At 35.8% G+C, this 12,999-nt stretch overlaps 2 protein-coding genes across 3 annotated transcripts; both read right to left on the bottom strand.

The window, feature by feature from the left end:
- Positions 1 to 2,473: 2,473 nt before the first annotated feature.
- LOC145166414 (E3 ubiquitin protein ligase RIE1-like) lies at positions 2,474 to 4,471 on the bottom strand. Its single transcript, XM_079085389.1, has 5 exons — positions 3,896 to 4,471; positions 3,483 to 3,602; positions 3,182 to 3,314; positions 2,928 to 3,092; positions 2,474 to 2,831 (listed from the first exon to the last, which is right to left on the bottom strand). The coding sequence occupies exons 1-5, from the start codon at positions 4,384 to 4,386 to the stop codon at positions 2,670 to 2,672; spliced, it is 1,071 nt and encodes a 356-aa protein (XP_078941515.1). The 5' UTR covers positions 4,387 to 4,471; the 3' UTR covers positions 2,474 to 2,669.
- A 2,275-nt stretch (positions 4,472 to 6,746) lies between these two features.
- On the bottom strand, positions 6,747 to 11,635 carry CPSF73-II (cleavage and polyadenylation specificity factor 73 kDa subunit-II). 2 transcript variants are annotated; one of them, XM_079085387.1, is made up of 14 exons: positions 11,497 to 11,635; positions 11,026 to 11,084; positions 10,763 to 10,940; positions 10,600 to 10,672; positions 10,411 to 10,525; positions 10,258 to 10,331; positions 10,052 to 10,188; positions 8,522 to 8,585; positions 8,368 to 8,433; positions 8,210 to 8,279; positions 8,019 to 8,123; positions 7,782 to 7,923; positions 7,607 to 7,703; positions 6,747 to 7,520 (listed from the first exon to the last, which is right to left on the bottom strand). In XM_079085387.1, the coding sequence occupies exons 2-14, from the start codon at positions 11,048 to 11,050 to the stop codon at positions 6,774 to 6,776; spliced, it is 1,893 nt and encodes a 630-aa protein (XP_078941513.1). In that variant the 5' UTR covers positions 11,051 to 11,084; positions 11,497 to 11,635; the 3' UTR covers positions 6,747 to 6,773. The 2 variants fall into 2 exon arrangements, with proteins under 2 accessions (XP_078941513.1, XP_078941514.1); XM_079085388.1 differs by lacking the exons at positions 10,763 to 10,940; positions 11,026 to 11,084; positions 11,497 to 11,635 and having other exon boundaries at positions 10,411 to 10,512; positions 10,600 to 10,668.
- Between the last annotated feature and the right edge of the window lie 1,364 nt (positions 11,636 to 12,999).

Genomic DNA, 12,999 nt, shown 5'->3' with positions numbered 1-12,999 from the left:
TCTCTTCCTCCTCCGTTTCCTCATGTTATTGCAGGTAAAATCTTTCGACTTTGTTCTGTTTTTTTTTTTAAAGTTCTTCAGATATTTTCTTCGCTCCCATCTCCGTCACTGTTTCTTACATATTAATTCTGGTATCTTTTGGTCACACCCACCGACTCACCTCCGGTTAGAAACCTCCTGTGTTTCACCTACATCAACATTGGTACACTGTGCGACTCCAACAATCGATTTCAACCACAAATAAAGCGGATGCCCACGTCCGACTTCTCCACCTGCGACGTGTTACATCGAAGTTCTTCTCCAACCTAACCACTCTACCGCCATCATCTATAATCGTAATAAGTGTATGAGACTAAAAATGATGCCACCGTGAAACCGATACTACACAAACAGGTATTGAAATCGATGCTTCCGGTACAGTATTTGAAATTGTACTCAGTTCGTTTCAATAAGCAAATACAAATGTCTTCTTCGAAATTGTAATTTGTGCGCTCTGCTTCACCAACCATTACTCCCGTCTGCTATTTTCGTTTCTAGGGTGGGAGGCAGGTGTCATGCCTACTATCACAAACGTTGACCGGCTTTAAGCATCTTCGAGAACAGGAACTACCGATTCTTCGATGAGACGGCGTCGCCGATAAGCGTTGTCTCCGGAATTGGCACGACCGGTGCAACGATTATCCTTGCCCTCGCCGTAACTTGTCGGCCTCGCACTAAATCATGTATTTTACCATTTCTCCTATATTCTAATTTCTTTGATTAAGGGATAATCTGTTCCGATTTTAGTCCATATAGAGCTAGCATTCCAATTCTATGAAGGAACTGCGTTTATCAACCTAAGATTTTACCTATGTAATTTCATGAATTTAAATTGAAACCGTTGAGCTCCCACTCCTTTGGAATCTATAATTTCTCCTTAATTTTATATTTCATTTGTATTCAATTTCATGAATCTGTTACGATTTCTTTAATTTTTTTCTTTTCGATTTGGATGAGGGATTTGATACAAAAAGCCCTATTAAAGAAGTGGATAGATAGAAGAAGCACTATTAAAGAAGTGGATAGATAAAAGAAGCCATGCCTCTCCTGATTTGCTCCAGCATACCCAGATTGCAATGTTGGCGTTTTAGTGTTTTTTTTTTGCTCCTGTGATCACTGATTCATCTTGCTTGCATTGTAGTGCACCGATTTCAGTGGCATCTTACCCATAATTGTAACTAACCTCTTCTTCTGTATGTGGAACAGAGCGGAAGTTAGGGTTTGATTTGAAATTTCGACATCTTCACCGGTCCTACAGTTTCTTTTGGTGTTTGCTTTGGGTTTCCACCTTCTCTGGTCTAACATCAGGACTGTAATGGCATGTGGGAAAGATTAGAATTCAAGTCCTATTTTAATATTTATAATAAAATGATTTGAGTTAAAGCTGATAAAAGATTTGATTTTGCAGCTTAGTTTATGAAGCAACGCTTACTGAAATATGCAACTAGCGTTTGACTATTCACTGAAATGGGTATTGATCCTTTAGTTGTATCATGGAACCGGTAAGTTTTCCTCCTTGTGGAGTCATTTATTGTTCAAATTGATCTTGCAAAGAGACCTAAAATTCCAAATTGATTATGCTCATGCTTTCACGAAATGATAATATATTTAAGAGCTACATGTCACAACTCAAAGTGATTAAACTCAGACCCCTTCATGATTCATATGCATGTATGTGTGTTTACAAAACAAAGCGATGATTGCTTTCCTTTTCTGCATTTTTTTGTAGGTATCGATAATTGTTCGAAATTTATTAAGGAGTGTTTATAAAATTCGATAAAAGTCATGTGTGTAATGTATGAACAAAGGAACAAATGGAGGCATGGAAACCAATTCTGGATGGTGTTCATGTCAAAGGATAGTATTTCAAAATTTTCTCAAATAAAAACTATTACAACAATATACTATGCAATTAAGAAGTATCACAATGTACATTCATTTTTTTTACCGTGTTTGTAAATGGAGGAATACCAGAGAATAGCAACATACTTTATTGTGGCTACCAATTCAGACAGTGTACTATAGTTTCTCATAAAATCGATACTTTCCAACCCCCGCAACGCGGGGGATCCCTTCTAGTTAGATATTAAACTTGTTAGACATTGGAATAAGTAGAAAATTTAAGCAATTTTTTGAATGAGATAACAACTAGGTTGTAGATAATATAAATTACAACTAATAAACTTTAACCTGTTAAAATTATAAACGGTGATACCCAATTCTCTTCTCATCGCTATCCCTACATATATATCGGTTTGGGTATGGTTATGTTTAGCCTAAAACTAAAACAAAACCAAACTAAAATAGTTTCAGCTTTTTGGGTTCTAACAAATCGAAATATAACTAAAGAATTTTTCAAGAACAACGACAACTTAAATCAAGAATTAGTGGAAGTGATGTCAACAACATAATAGTTATAGTTTAGACATCAACATGACAAAATACACTTGAAATTAATTAATGGCAATGCTACATATGTTTTGCATTATTTTGTTCATTTGTACCAAAAAGTAAACTCTACTAAATGTGAAAATTTGTTTGTTTACCAAAGCTTAGCTACATCCCCTCTCCTGTACATATCCATAAATACATAGTAGCCTGTGTGAATTTCAGATTCTTCTGATTTATTATTAAACTTGTTCGTTTCCCTTTAAGATATTGTATTTGCAAAGAGGACAGGTGGCATTCATCTTCAACCATTTCACTATGCATGATGCATGAAAATGATGGTTGCATTGTAGCGAATGAAGCTCTGTTCCATCTTCATATTGGCTTAAACATATGCAACACTCCTAAAAAGTATAAAACAAAACATTTCTTTCATATATCAACATCAAAATTACAACATTATATCTATTTGGAATTATGAGATTATTAATTAAACTTACAGCATCCTCGGGTAGAAGAACACGTTCAACAGCTAAATATCCAACATTTGATTCAACAGGAATCATTCTACCTGCTCCCACATGAATATCAGGTTCGTTTTCATCATTGGATACCTGAAATCTGTATTTTGGAAGGACACTTAAGTCTGTTTCTGATGCACCTTCCTGGATATTATTAAGCATATAATATGTTAAAAAACTTAATGAAACAAAATATAAATTGTAAAATCTTGAAAAGAGAGTCATATAATCACCTGGCCAGCAACTGCATACAGAATTGCAATGATGCAGGGCAAGCAACAACAGAGAGCAATTCCTATCAAACATGCTAAAACAACACAAAAGATAGCAAAGAACACATCGAATGCCAAAAACACCACACTCAACCTGCAATTATTCATATAAAACAGGAAACAATGAATTGTAATGCCCAAAGGTTTCATTGAGTCTTGAAACAGTTTTCTTAATGTTTTATAAACAAAAAGTTTGCCTTATGTTTTTCATAATTTCATTCAACATGGAGAATATGACATTGGTTCAAGAGTCAAGACATACCAGTATAAGCGTGGAGCATTATGCAGAAGAATCTCCCCACCAGAAACCATCCAGTAGAACCCAACTAGCCACCAGACAAATGATACCATGGTATTAAGATTCTCACATCTTTTAGTGTAACTGAAAATCCCAAAATGTTATGCATCAGTCAATGAATCAATCGTGTATACAGTATATATCAGGTAGAAATGAAACCACTTTCTATTGTGATTTTCCCGTTTCTAGATGATAAGGCAAATGCATTTGATCTAATTATACAAATGGTAACAAATCATTGAGCATATTGAAGCAAATGGTTAGAACCAGTGATGCTAAAGCTACAATGAAGTCTCCTATGGAAATGGAAAACAATAAGATTCATAATTTTAAGCTAAATGAATTCAAGTTCAACTGTATGAAACATTGAAACGGACCTGATTCTGTTAGAAGTCAAGAAAGCCCCAATCCTTCCATCATCATCCTCACTGTCGTTGAAACTCAAATCATTTCCCCCTGTCATTTCGTCTTCCTGTATTCTCCGACTTCTCCGACTATATTCCAACCACACAAGCACCGCATGCACCGCGCACTGCAACGCATATCCGCAGATCCAAACCCTAATTGGAACGTTCGGTTTCTCCTCTACCGTGCAAATCAATAAAACCACCGAAACCGCTACGAAGGCGAGGTTCCATGTCATGTCTAGGGCGACAACTGGTTTTGAGTAGCCCCAGTCGGCTCGCCGCTCCTCCAGTTGTCGCGCTGCAGTCTCGCGCACCAGCATAGACGCTCCACGCCGTCCCGAAGCACGGCCGAGGAGAAGGGCGAGTGTAGTCGGCCTTCCTCCTTCTCCTGATTGGGATTCGCCGGTGTCCTGTCGTGGTCTGAGTAACGGCGCGGTCGTCTCCGTTGACATCTCCGCCATATTGAAACTTCCACAGGTGGATGGGAGGAGTGTGACGAGTTGTTCTTGATACTTGATAGGCTAACAAAACACGGTCGTCTCCTTTTTCATTATTACTATTTTCTTTATGGCAAATGCAACACGTAGCGATATACTTTTTTTAACTTTTTATTCCTTTTTTATATTATAATACTTTATTTTTCAATTATTTTTTGATGACTTGACTTTATACATTAATGAATTATCACTTTTCACATAATTTCAATATTTTTTTTTTGGAAAGGTAACTTCCCTAACGAGGGTTTCCGGGCCAGCTTTCGCGCACCGACTAATCCCCCGCCGCAAACATGAGGTTTTGCCTCATGCCCTGAAGTCACTGCAGGCGAACCTCCATGGTCACAAGGGCTGAGTAGTGTCAGGATTTTGTATTGTTGTTTAATAATGTTAATTTGATTTGCAGGTCTAACAAACATTATTAAACTTATATTTAATGCTCGAGAAACACCATTAAAATCATATTTTTATATATGATTTACATTAAACTAAATTTTAGATATTTTTTGTAATTTTCATCATTTCCGACAATAATTAAGGGTGCGTTTGGTTGTGGAAAATTTTCCAGTTTTCTAGGAAAATTTTCCAAGAAAAACGGAAATTTTGAAAACGCGTTTGGTTCGTTCAATTTTCCAAAGTTTCTAAGAAAATGAAAATTTTCAGTTTTCAAAATTGTATGTAAACTAGAAAAGTGATTTTTACAGTTTTCCAAAGTTTTCCAAATTTCTAAGATGGAAAATGAAAACTCCATCGGTTCCAACCAAACGCATTTTCATTGAAAACTAAAAATGAAAACTCAACTCTATTTTCTGAAAACATTTTCTTAGAAAATGAAAATAGTTTTCCACAACCAAACACACCCTAATTTTCCGGTTCTTTTCCTTGTACAAAACAATTCAAAAAAAAAAAAAAAAAACACCATTTCACATGTTAGATTTTTTAAATAAATTGCAAAACATATAGTTTTCTTTTTTTCCTTTCCGACTCTCCCCCCCTCCATTTGCTATTGTCTACATTTATCATGTTGTCGTTCATACATCTCTCTCTCTCTCTCTCTCTCTCTCTCTCTCTCTCTCTCTCTCTCTCTCTCTCTCTCTCTGTGTGGAAGTTTGAATTGACACGAAAGTCCTTAGGTTTGTCAAGTTTTTTCTGTTTTGTCCATGTGACGATTTCTTATTTATTTATGTCCTTATGTTTTTTTTTTAGGTTTGTCAAGTTTTTTCTGTTTTGTCCATGTGACGATTTCTTGTTCATTTATGTCCTTATGTTTTTTTTTAACATACAATAATAGATTTCCATGTTATCGTGAAATTTAATTTGCAAAAAACTTTAAGTTTACAAATATTTTATGTTTTTTTTTGTCATAGTATACGTATTCATGCAAAAAAATGTTTATACATAAAAAAGAGTTTAACTAAACAACATATAAATATGTTTTTTTAGAATTATAAATACGTAATTTCACCTTTTTAGAAGTATAAATACTACTATTATTATTACTAACATGTATTTTTACATTTTTTATGTTTTTAGAATTATAGATACATTTTTAGAAGTATAAACACATGTTTTATGTTTTTTTAGAAGTAAGGTTTCTTTTTGCAAATTAGATTTCATGGTAACCTAAAATGGCTATTACATGTAAAAGAAAAAAAAAAGGCCAAAAACATAACAAAGCAAGAAATCATCATAGGGGCAAAACTTGACAAACTTAAGAACTTTCATGTCAAAAGTCATTTTTTTTCCAATAGGACATCGTTGTTTGTTTTTTTGCGGTTTTAGTCCCAAATCGATATAAAATGATTAATTTGTCCTTACTAATTTTCTTTAACTATTTTATTATTATTATTTTATTAAATACAAATATTAATAAAATAAATGGGTTCCACCACTCCACACCCACCCACTTATCTCTCGCATCAACTGTTCAAACCCCTCCTTCTCGTCCCTCCTTTTCTTGTCGATCACCACTAGACCAGTCGCCTCTCTCGATCTCTTCTCTTTCCCTATCGTACTTGACTGTTGTGTGTCTATGGCTTCTCAAATTCGAAGCTAACTATTAGGATTTTTGTTCGCCTCCTTCAGAATGGGTATGTTTATGGTTTGCATTTTTATGACTTCCATTAATTGATTTTGGGTTTGTGATTGATTTGTGAAGATGAACAAATAATTTTTTTTTTCATAGGTTTGGGGAGCTTTAAGGTGTTAGGACTTGTATTTCAATGCCTTATGTCCATCTAATAAGAGAAACCCATTACAATTGGTTTTTTTGTAAGGTTTGGGCTTAAATGGGTGAAATCGTTGTTACATCACTAAATTCCACAAACTTGTCTCCAAAAATACACACGCCCACTCTACAAATCCATGTTCTTCATTACACTTATAACTCTCCAAGCAATACTCTTATCTAAAATCGACCAATTACAGCAAAAAAACACACGTTCAAGCCTCTCACTTAACTCATCACTATCAACTCTATGAGGACAGTCATCATTCTTACATACCCGAACACGAAAAGAGTTCACCTCAAGACTTCCTTCACAATCCCTCAATCCCAATTCCCCAAATTCATCTGAAAGTTTCGTATTCAAAACACAGAGCAACGAGTCATCACCATTAGAAACCCTAACCTCTTTGCTAATATTCTTCAACCTACATAAATTTAACCCAAAACAATACCCAAATTCCACTTCCGTTTTTCCACCTCCAACCATTGTTACAAGCTCATCTTGATGTATAACCTTGACTTTTTGACCTTTCCCCATTGTCAAAATCCCTTCACTCACTCTCTCATCACGAACATGCAGTGAGGGCGTATCCGTAATTTCATCTTTTGGGAACTTGAAGTTGGGCGTCAAAGAACTACGGATAAATGCATTTGAAGCATCTGATTTTATAAAATGGGTTGAAGGGAAAGATACAGTTTCCGTATTTGCTGGATCATAACATTCTATTCCTAATTCTGATTTGATTCTTGATTTAAGCAAATCCATTTTAGGTTTCTCACCATGTACAAGTATTACGTGTTTTGGGGACAGAAATTTCACAAGATCCATAATTCCTTTTGCATCCGTATGTGGGCTAAAAGACAATTGATGAATCTGTAAAAGAAACAACTTTATACATATTAATAAAATATATAAAAAAAAAACATATTAATTATATAATAAAACGGATAGAAAGATACCTGGCAACGAACATCAATCCGTGTATCTTTATCCAAATCAACTGTTGTAGGCTTACCAGACATCAATTTGTGTCCTACAGTTCCAGCAACACAATACCTATGGAGAAAAATGAAAAAGATAAATGGTAAAAATAAGAAAAAAGATAAATAATAGTAATAATAATAATAATAATACCCTGGAAGTGTAATGAGATTTGATTCAGATGGAGCCCAATGTTTAAAAACTTCAAGTGAAAAACCACCACTAATCATTCCTGGTGTGGCAAAAAGAACACAAGGTCCAGGAGCATCAAGTAAAGTCCGGTCAAACTGGTGAACTGCAGCAAGTGAAGATAAAAATAAATAAATAATAATAAAAGGAAAGAATGAATTATAGAGAAAAGGGTATCAGAAAATGATTTTTGTGAGATACCATTTTTAAAATCGAATGCGTTTCTAGTAGCATATGTATCTTTCACCTTCTGGCTAGTCCAATTAATTAGCACTTTGTAATACAAATTAGCTTGGATTGTTAAACCTGAAAGAAACAAATAATAACTTTTTATCTAAAAAAAACACATTTAGTTTATAGGTAATAAAAGAAAAAGAGTAAAAGATGAGAACCTGCTGAAAAGTAGATAGGAACCTTAAGATTCATCCGCTCCCAGTAATCATCCAACAATATACAGAGTTCCTATTGAATAATTCATAAACTTGTTATAAACATAAGGTATATTTTTTTATAATAAATTAATAATAATAAAAATAGGACAAATAAAAACCTGAGCTCGTCCAAGAGCAAATGTAGGAATCAACACCTTTCCTCCATTAGCAACACATTTATGAACCTGCAATCACATTTCATCACTTGCATGTAATAAATATTCGTTAATAATTTTTAAAAGAAAAAAATGGGAATTAATGAAGCGTACATACAGCCTTAAGAAATTCTCTCTCTCGAGCATATTTTGAGTCACGAATAGTTGTTGCATATGTCGACCTGTAAAAAGTCAATTGTTATTTAAGATTCTATAATCTGATACATACAAAATTTTCAGTATTTAAACAATAAGAGTGCAAGTCATCAATTTAGATAATTAAAAATAATTTTATTGCAGAAATTACCAAGGTTTCAAAGCAAGTCAAAGCGACACTTCTGGTTGTCGACTTCTCGTTGCTGTAAACTTGGTTGTTACCTCTATGGTGACTATCCCAGGCTCATTTTCGACGGTGAAGGATGACAACATTCCATTGGTCAAGTATATGTGGCTACGCCTCGTCAATTTCACGTTTTTATTGTTCTCATTACTTAATCTTTGTTCTTATGTGTCACAAATGGTACACTCCATACCATAAAGGAGAGATACCATAAAGGAGAGTATTACTTTACTGAAAGGTGTTGGTGGTCGTTACTAAGATAATGACATGGGTAGCGGAGTGGGTTGTGGGTATAGTCTTTTTGCAGTTGATTGAGCTTGCTATAGAAAACCAGCCAGCTTGTAGACTGTTTGAGTTATTGCGTATGGGAACCTTGTCGACGGGACTTTAGCAGTAGTCTCTCTGTGGATATTTTACTTGAGAATTAGGAGTAGGCGAAAATGAGACGGTTCTGGAAACATCACGTAAAAATATGACGACTTTTTTTTATTTTTAAACTTCTTTTCAGCAAAAAATAAAATCAGGTTTGGATATTGATACTTGTGATACTATTTGTTTTGGTCGTTAACTACATGTTGAGAATTTAGGAATTTGATAATATGTGTTTTGGTCTTTTTAACTATAGTTAACGATCAATACACAGAGTATCACGAGTATCAATATCCAAACCTGACTTTATTTTTATGAAAAGAAATTTAAAACTAAAGAAGCTGTCGCATTTTTACTTGTAAAATTTTTAGAAACTACCTCATTTCCGCCTCCTACTAACTTCCCCGATAACATATCTACCGAGAGACAATTGCTAAGGTCACGCCGTAAAAGTTTATGCAATAACTCGAACAGTCTGCATCAAACCTGATTGGTTTCATATAGCAAGCTCAATCAACTGCATAAAGACTATACCCGCAGCCTATGCTGCCACCCATGTCATGATCTTACTGATGACCACCACCACCTTCCAAGAATCGCCAATAGTAATACTCCCCGCTATGGTGTGGAGTGTACCAACTCTAAGGCATAGGAACAAGGATGAAGTAAGAAGAACAATAACAGCTTGAAATTCACGACCTAGCCACGTTAGCATGCCTAATGGAATGTTTATCATCGTTCACAGCCGAAAATGAGCCTGGGAGAATTATCACAATTATCACAGAGGTAACAGCCAAAGTTACAACAATAACAACCAAGGTAAATATGACTTTAACTTGCTTTGAAACCATGGTAAGTGGTAACTTCTGCAATAATTTTTTTTCCATTAGCTAAATTGAAGACATGCACTCTCATTTTACTCATGGAAATGTATGTTACTCAGTTATAAGAAGGTCTAATTGCAATCGATCAATTTGAGCAGCTCCAAGATGCCTATCAGGTGTCATGTTATAATCTCCTGTATATACCATAGCACTGTCCCCCACACAAGCATAAAACATTGCAGCTCCAAGAACCTTAGAAACAAAGTACAATTTAAAAAACAAGTTATGAGATTTTTGAAGTATTCAGTTCTAGAAACATACATGTCCAGCATAGTAAGCACGAATTTGAAGGTCTGTATCAACTTGCACATTTTGCTTAAGATCCACTGCAGTAACTGAAGGAAAAGTAGAAAAGGAATGAGTTTGAACTTTGATCAAAGCACTATTATGGCAGTTGTGAATTGTATTTCATACCTTTTTTCATACAATCAATGATGTTTTCATGAGTGAACTGTTGTTCTTCTCCCCTTCCAACCATTACTTTCCTGTAATCTTCTAACATAAGTGGAGCCAAGGCTTTGGTAGGATACTGTAAAGAATAAGTTAATTGCAGTTGAATTCTCAGATATGAAATCACCATTAAAGACAAGTTGATGGATATACCGTCATGTAAATTGGTCCATTATAACCACAAACTTCAGTGAAATATGGAAGAGCCCCAATATGATCCAAGTGACTGCAAAATGGAGCCCATACTAATATCAGTTTTAAAATTTTCTTTCTTATTTTTATAAACTTTGGAGATATCAGGGTATTACAAACTTACAAGTGAGTAATAATGATGCAAGAGAGGGCGTTATTGAAATCTCCAGATTTTGAAATCAGAGAGAAATCAGGGTAACGGTTGTGATCAGTGTAACCCATGTGCATCCCACAATCGAACATGATCCTTTTTCCATTTATAGATACAACCACGCAGCTCTTTCCTACCTCTTGTCCTGCGCCTGATTGTTTTATATTCTAATCAGATAACTAAGAAACAATTCCGATATGGACTAAGAAAATCAAAGATACCGAAGAAAACAGTACCTAGAACAAGACAATCAATCGCCATGAACTTTCTTCTGTAATGACTTCAAAACGAAAACCTAAAATGGAGAGTTCAAGTATCTAATTCTGTGAGCAAAAATGGTGTAATTGCTAGTGGCAGCTCGAAGAGGCAAGTAGTGGCATTCAACTGAAGCATTTCGTTAAATGCCAAGTATAACACACACTCATCAATTATTTCTTTCCAATATACAAACTACTAGAATGATATGAATTAGAAGTCAAATCGCAGCATAGAAAGAAAGAAGAAAAAAAAAATTGCATACTTCAATCAAATTGGAACAAACAAATTCATAAACAATCAAATGTTTAATAACCAAACATGATGGAACAATCGAATTGTGTTGACCAAGCAACAGGAAGAAGATTTCTTTGAAGTTTTTCTTGGCCAAAAAAAAAACACAGTTTTCGTCTGCATCACTTCAGTTTCGTGAACATTTTTTTTTTGCTTACCTGAGGAAGACGACAGCCAGGCGGAGGCAGTGGCGTCGGCGGAGGAAGGAAACGGTGAAGGGAGCGACGGCTGGAGGAGGGTGTTCCTTCGATGGAGGCGTGCGTGTGTGTGCGCGTGCGTTGTGTGTGATTTCCAGTATCGCTATGGTATTAGAGCAAAGGGCAAAGGGCAAAGACGGGAAATAACATTCCAAGGACCCACCTAAATTTTCATTCAGGACCGGGTAAGACTTTAAAGACCTAGTCAGCTATTTTTCTACCCAAATTAAACGCATTGATCGGATCGAATGAGATGTTTTCGTCGGACCGATCACACAGAATCAAACGGGCCCTTCTCCCACTCGAGATCGTTCAAGTTCGGCTCGGTTAAAGTCGAGTAGATATCAAATATTTTTCAAGTCGGTCTTGAGTCCTTGTAAGTTGGCTTGGTCCCGAACAAGTCTCGAAACGATATGGTCTTTTTGGAACGGTTTTGAAACATTTCAGTTTTTTTTTCGGGCCGGTTCCAGACAGTATTAGGACGGTACTTTTTTGAAATGGTCTTTTTCGGTCCAGTTTCGCGGTTTTTGTGTCGGCTTTTTCGGTACAAGGTTTTATCGGTTCAGTTTCGGTCTCGTTTTAGACCGGTTTGGTCACGGTATTTTTCCAGGATCAATCCAAGACCAGGCTTTTTGTTCATGTCTGGATAAAGATAAAGCACAGTGGACCTAGACGTGACCAAAAAAACCGGTTCACAAACCGAACCGGTCAGTGAACCGGAAACCGGTTTACCCCCGAACCGGTTCAGCCCTGAACCGAACCGCACTTGAACCGAACCGCCAGACCAATACCGATTCGCTGTAGTTACCGTTGAGACCGGTTTCGAACCGGTTTAGTATGAACCCGTTTTTTGATCCGGTTTTGAACCGGTTTTGCATATGCCCGTTTTTTTGTCTTATTCTAACGGCTATATAGCCGTTTATGGCTGTTAGACACCCGATTTTTGGTCCCTTTTGGCCATATTCCCCAATATTTGATAGTATAAATAGCTATTAGATGTTTTGGGTTAACCAAACCTCAAAAAACCTCTCTTACTTCAAAAAACGCTCTTAATTCAAACAATGGATTCGGCTTCCGTTGGTATTGGAGATTCATCAAACACTCTTACCGTTGTTAGCATCAAAGAAACAAATAGAAATCCGACTATTTGGTGCAACTATGATTTGTGTGTAATGTCGAATGGTCTAAAAAAGGCGCGATGCAAGAAATGTGGTGCTTTTTTTAATGAAGAAGGGAATTCGACATTGAAAACTCATATGACCAAAAGATGCCTCGCGGTGAAATTTGGGTCGGGTCATAATCAAACAACAATGGCGAATGATGCAACATTGTGGAGTTACGATTTGGCTAAAGTTCGGGATAGGATGGCGAAGTTCGTGATTCAAGAATGCTTGCCTTTTGACCACTTCGACAACAAACGTTTGACTTCACTCATCCAAGATACTCTCCAACCACGATATTGCC

Source organism: Lactuca virosa, chromosome 3 (assembly GCF_052849685.1).
Source record: "Lactuca virosa cultivar CGN04683 chromosome 3, Lactuca_virosa_CGN04683_v6, whole genome shotgun sequence".
NCBI classification, from domain to species: Eukaryota; Viridiplantae; Streptophyta; class Magnoliopsida; order Asterales; family Asteraceae; genus Lactuca; species Lactuca virosa.
The sequence above is the reverse complement of the archived record's forward strand: the minus strand, read 5'-3'. Positions and strand labels throughout refer to the sequence as shown.

Excerpts from the sequence above, each read along its gene's own strand:
- LOC145166414 (XM_079085389.1), bottom strand. The coding sequence starts at position 4,386 with ATGGCGGAGATGTCAACGGAGACGACCGCGCCGTTACTCAGACCACGA. Across the intron at positions 3,603-3,895 it reads TTGACTTCTAACAGAATCAG|TTACACTAAAAGATGTGAGA; the intron begins GTCCGTTTCAAT and ends TGGGATTTTCAG. Across the intron at positions 3,093-3,181 it reads TGTATGCAGTTGCTGGCCAG|GAAGGTGCATCAGAAACAGA; the intron begins GTGATTATATGA and ends AATAATATCCAG.
- CPSF73-II (XM_079085387.1), bottom strand. The coding sequence starts at position 11,050 with ATGGCGATTGATTGTCTTGTTCTAG. Across the intron at positions 10,673-10,762 it reads TGCATCATTATTACTCACTT|TCACTTGGATCATATTGGGG; the intron begins GTAAGTTTGTAA and ends TCCATTTTGCAG. Across the intron at positions 7,924-8,018 it reads CGCATTCGATTTTAAAAATG|TTCACCAGTTTGACCGGACT; the intron begins GTATCTCACAAA and ends CACTTGCTGCAG.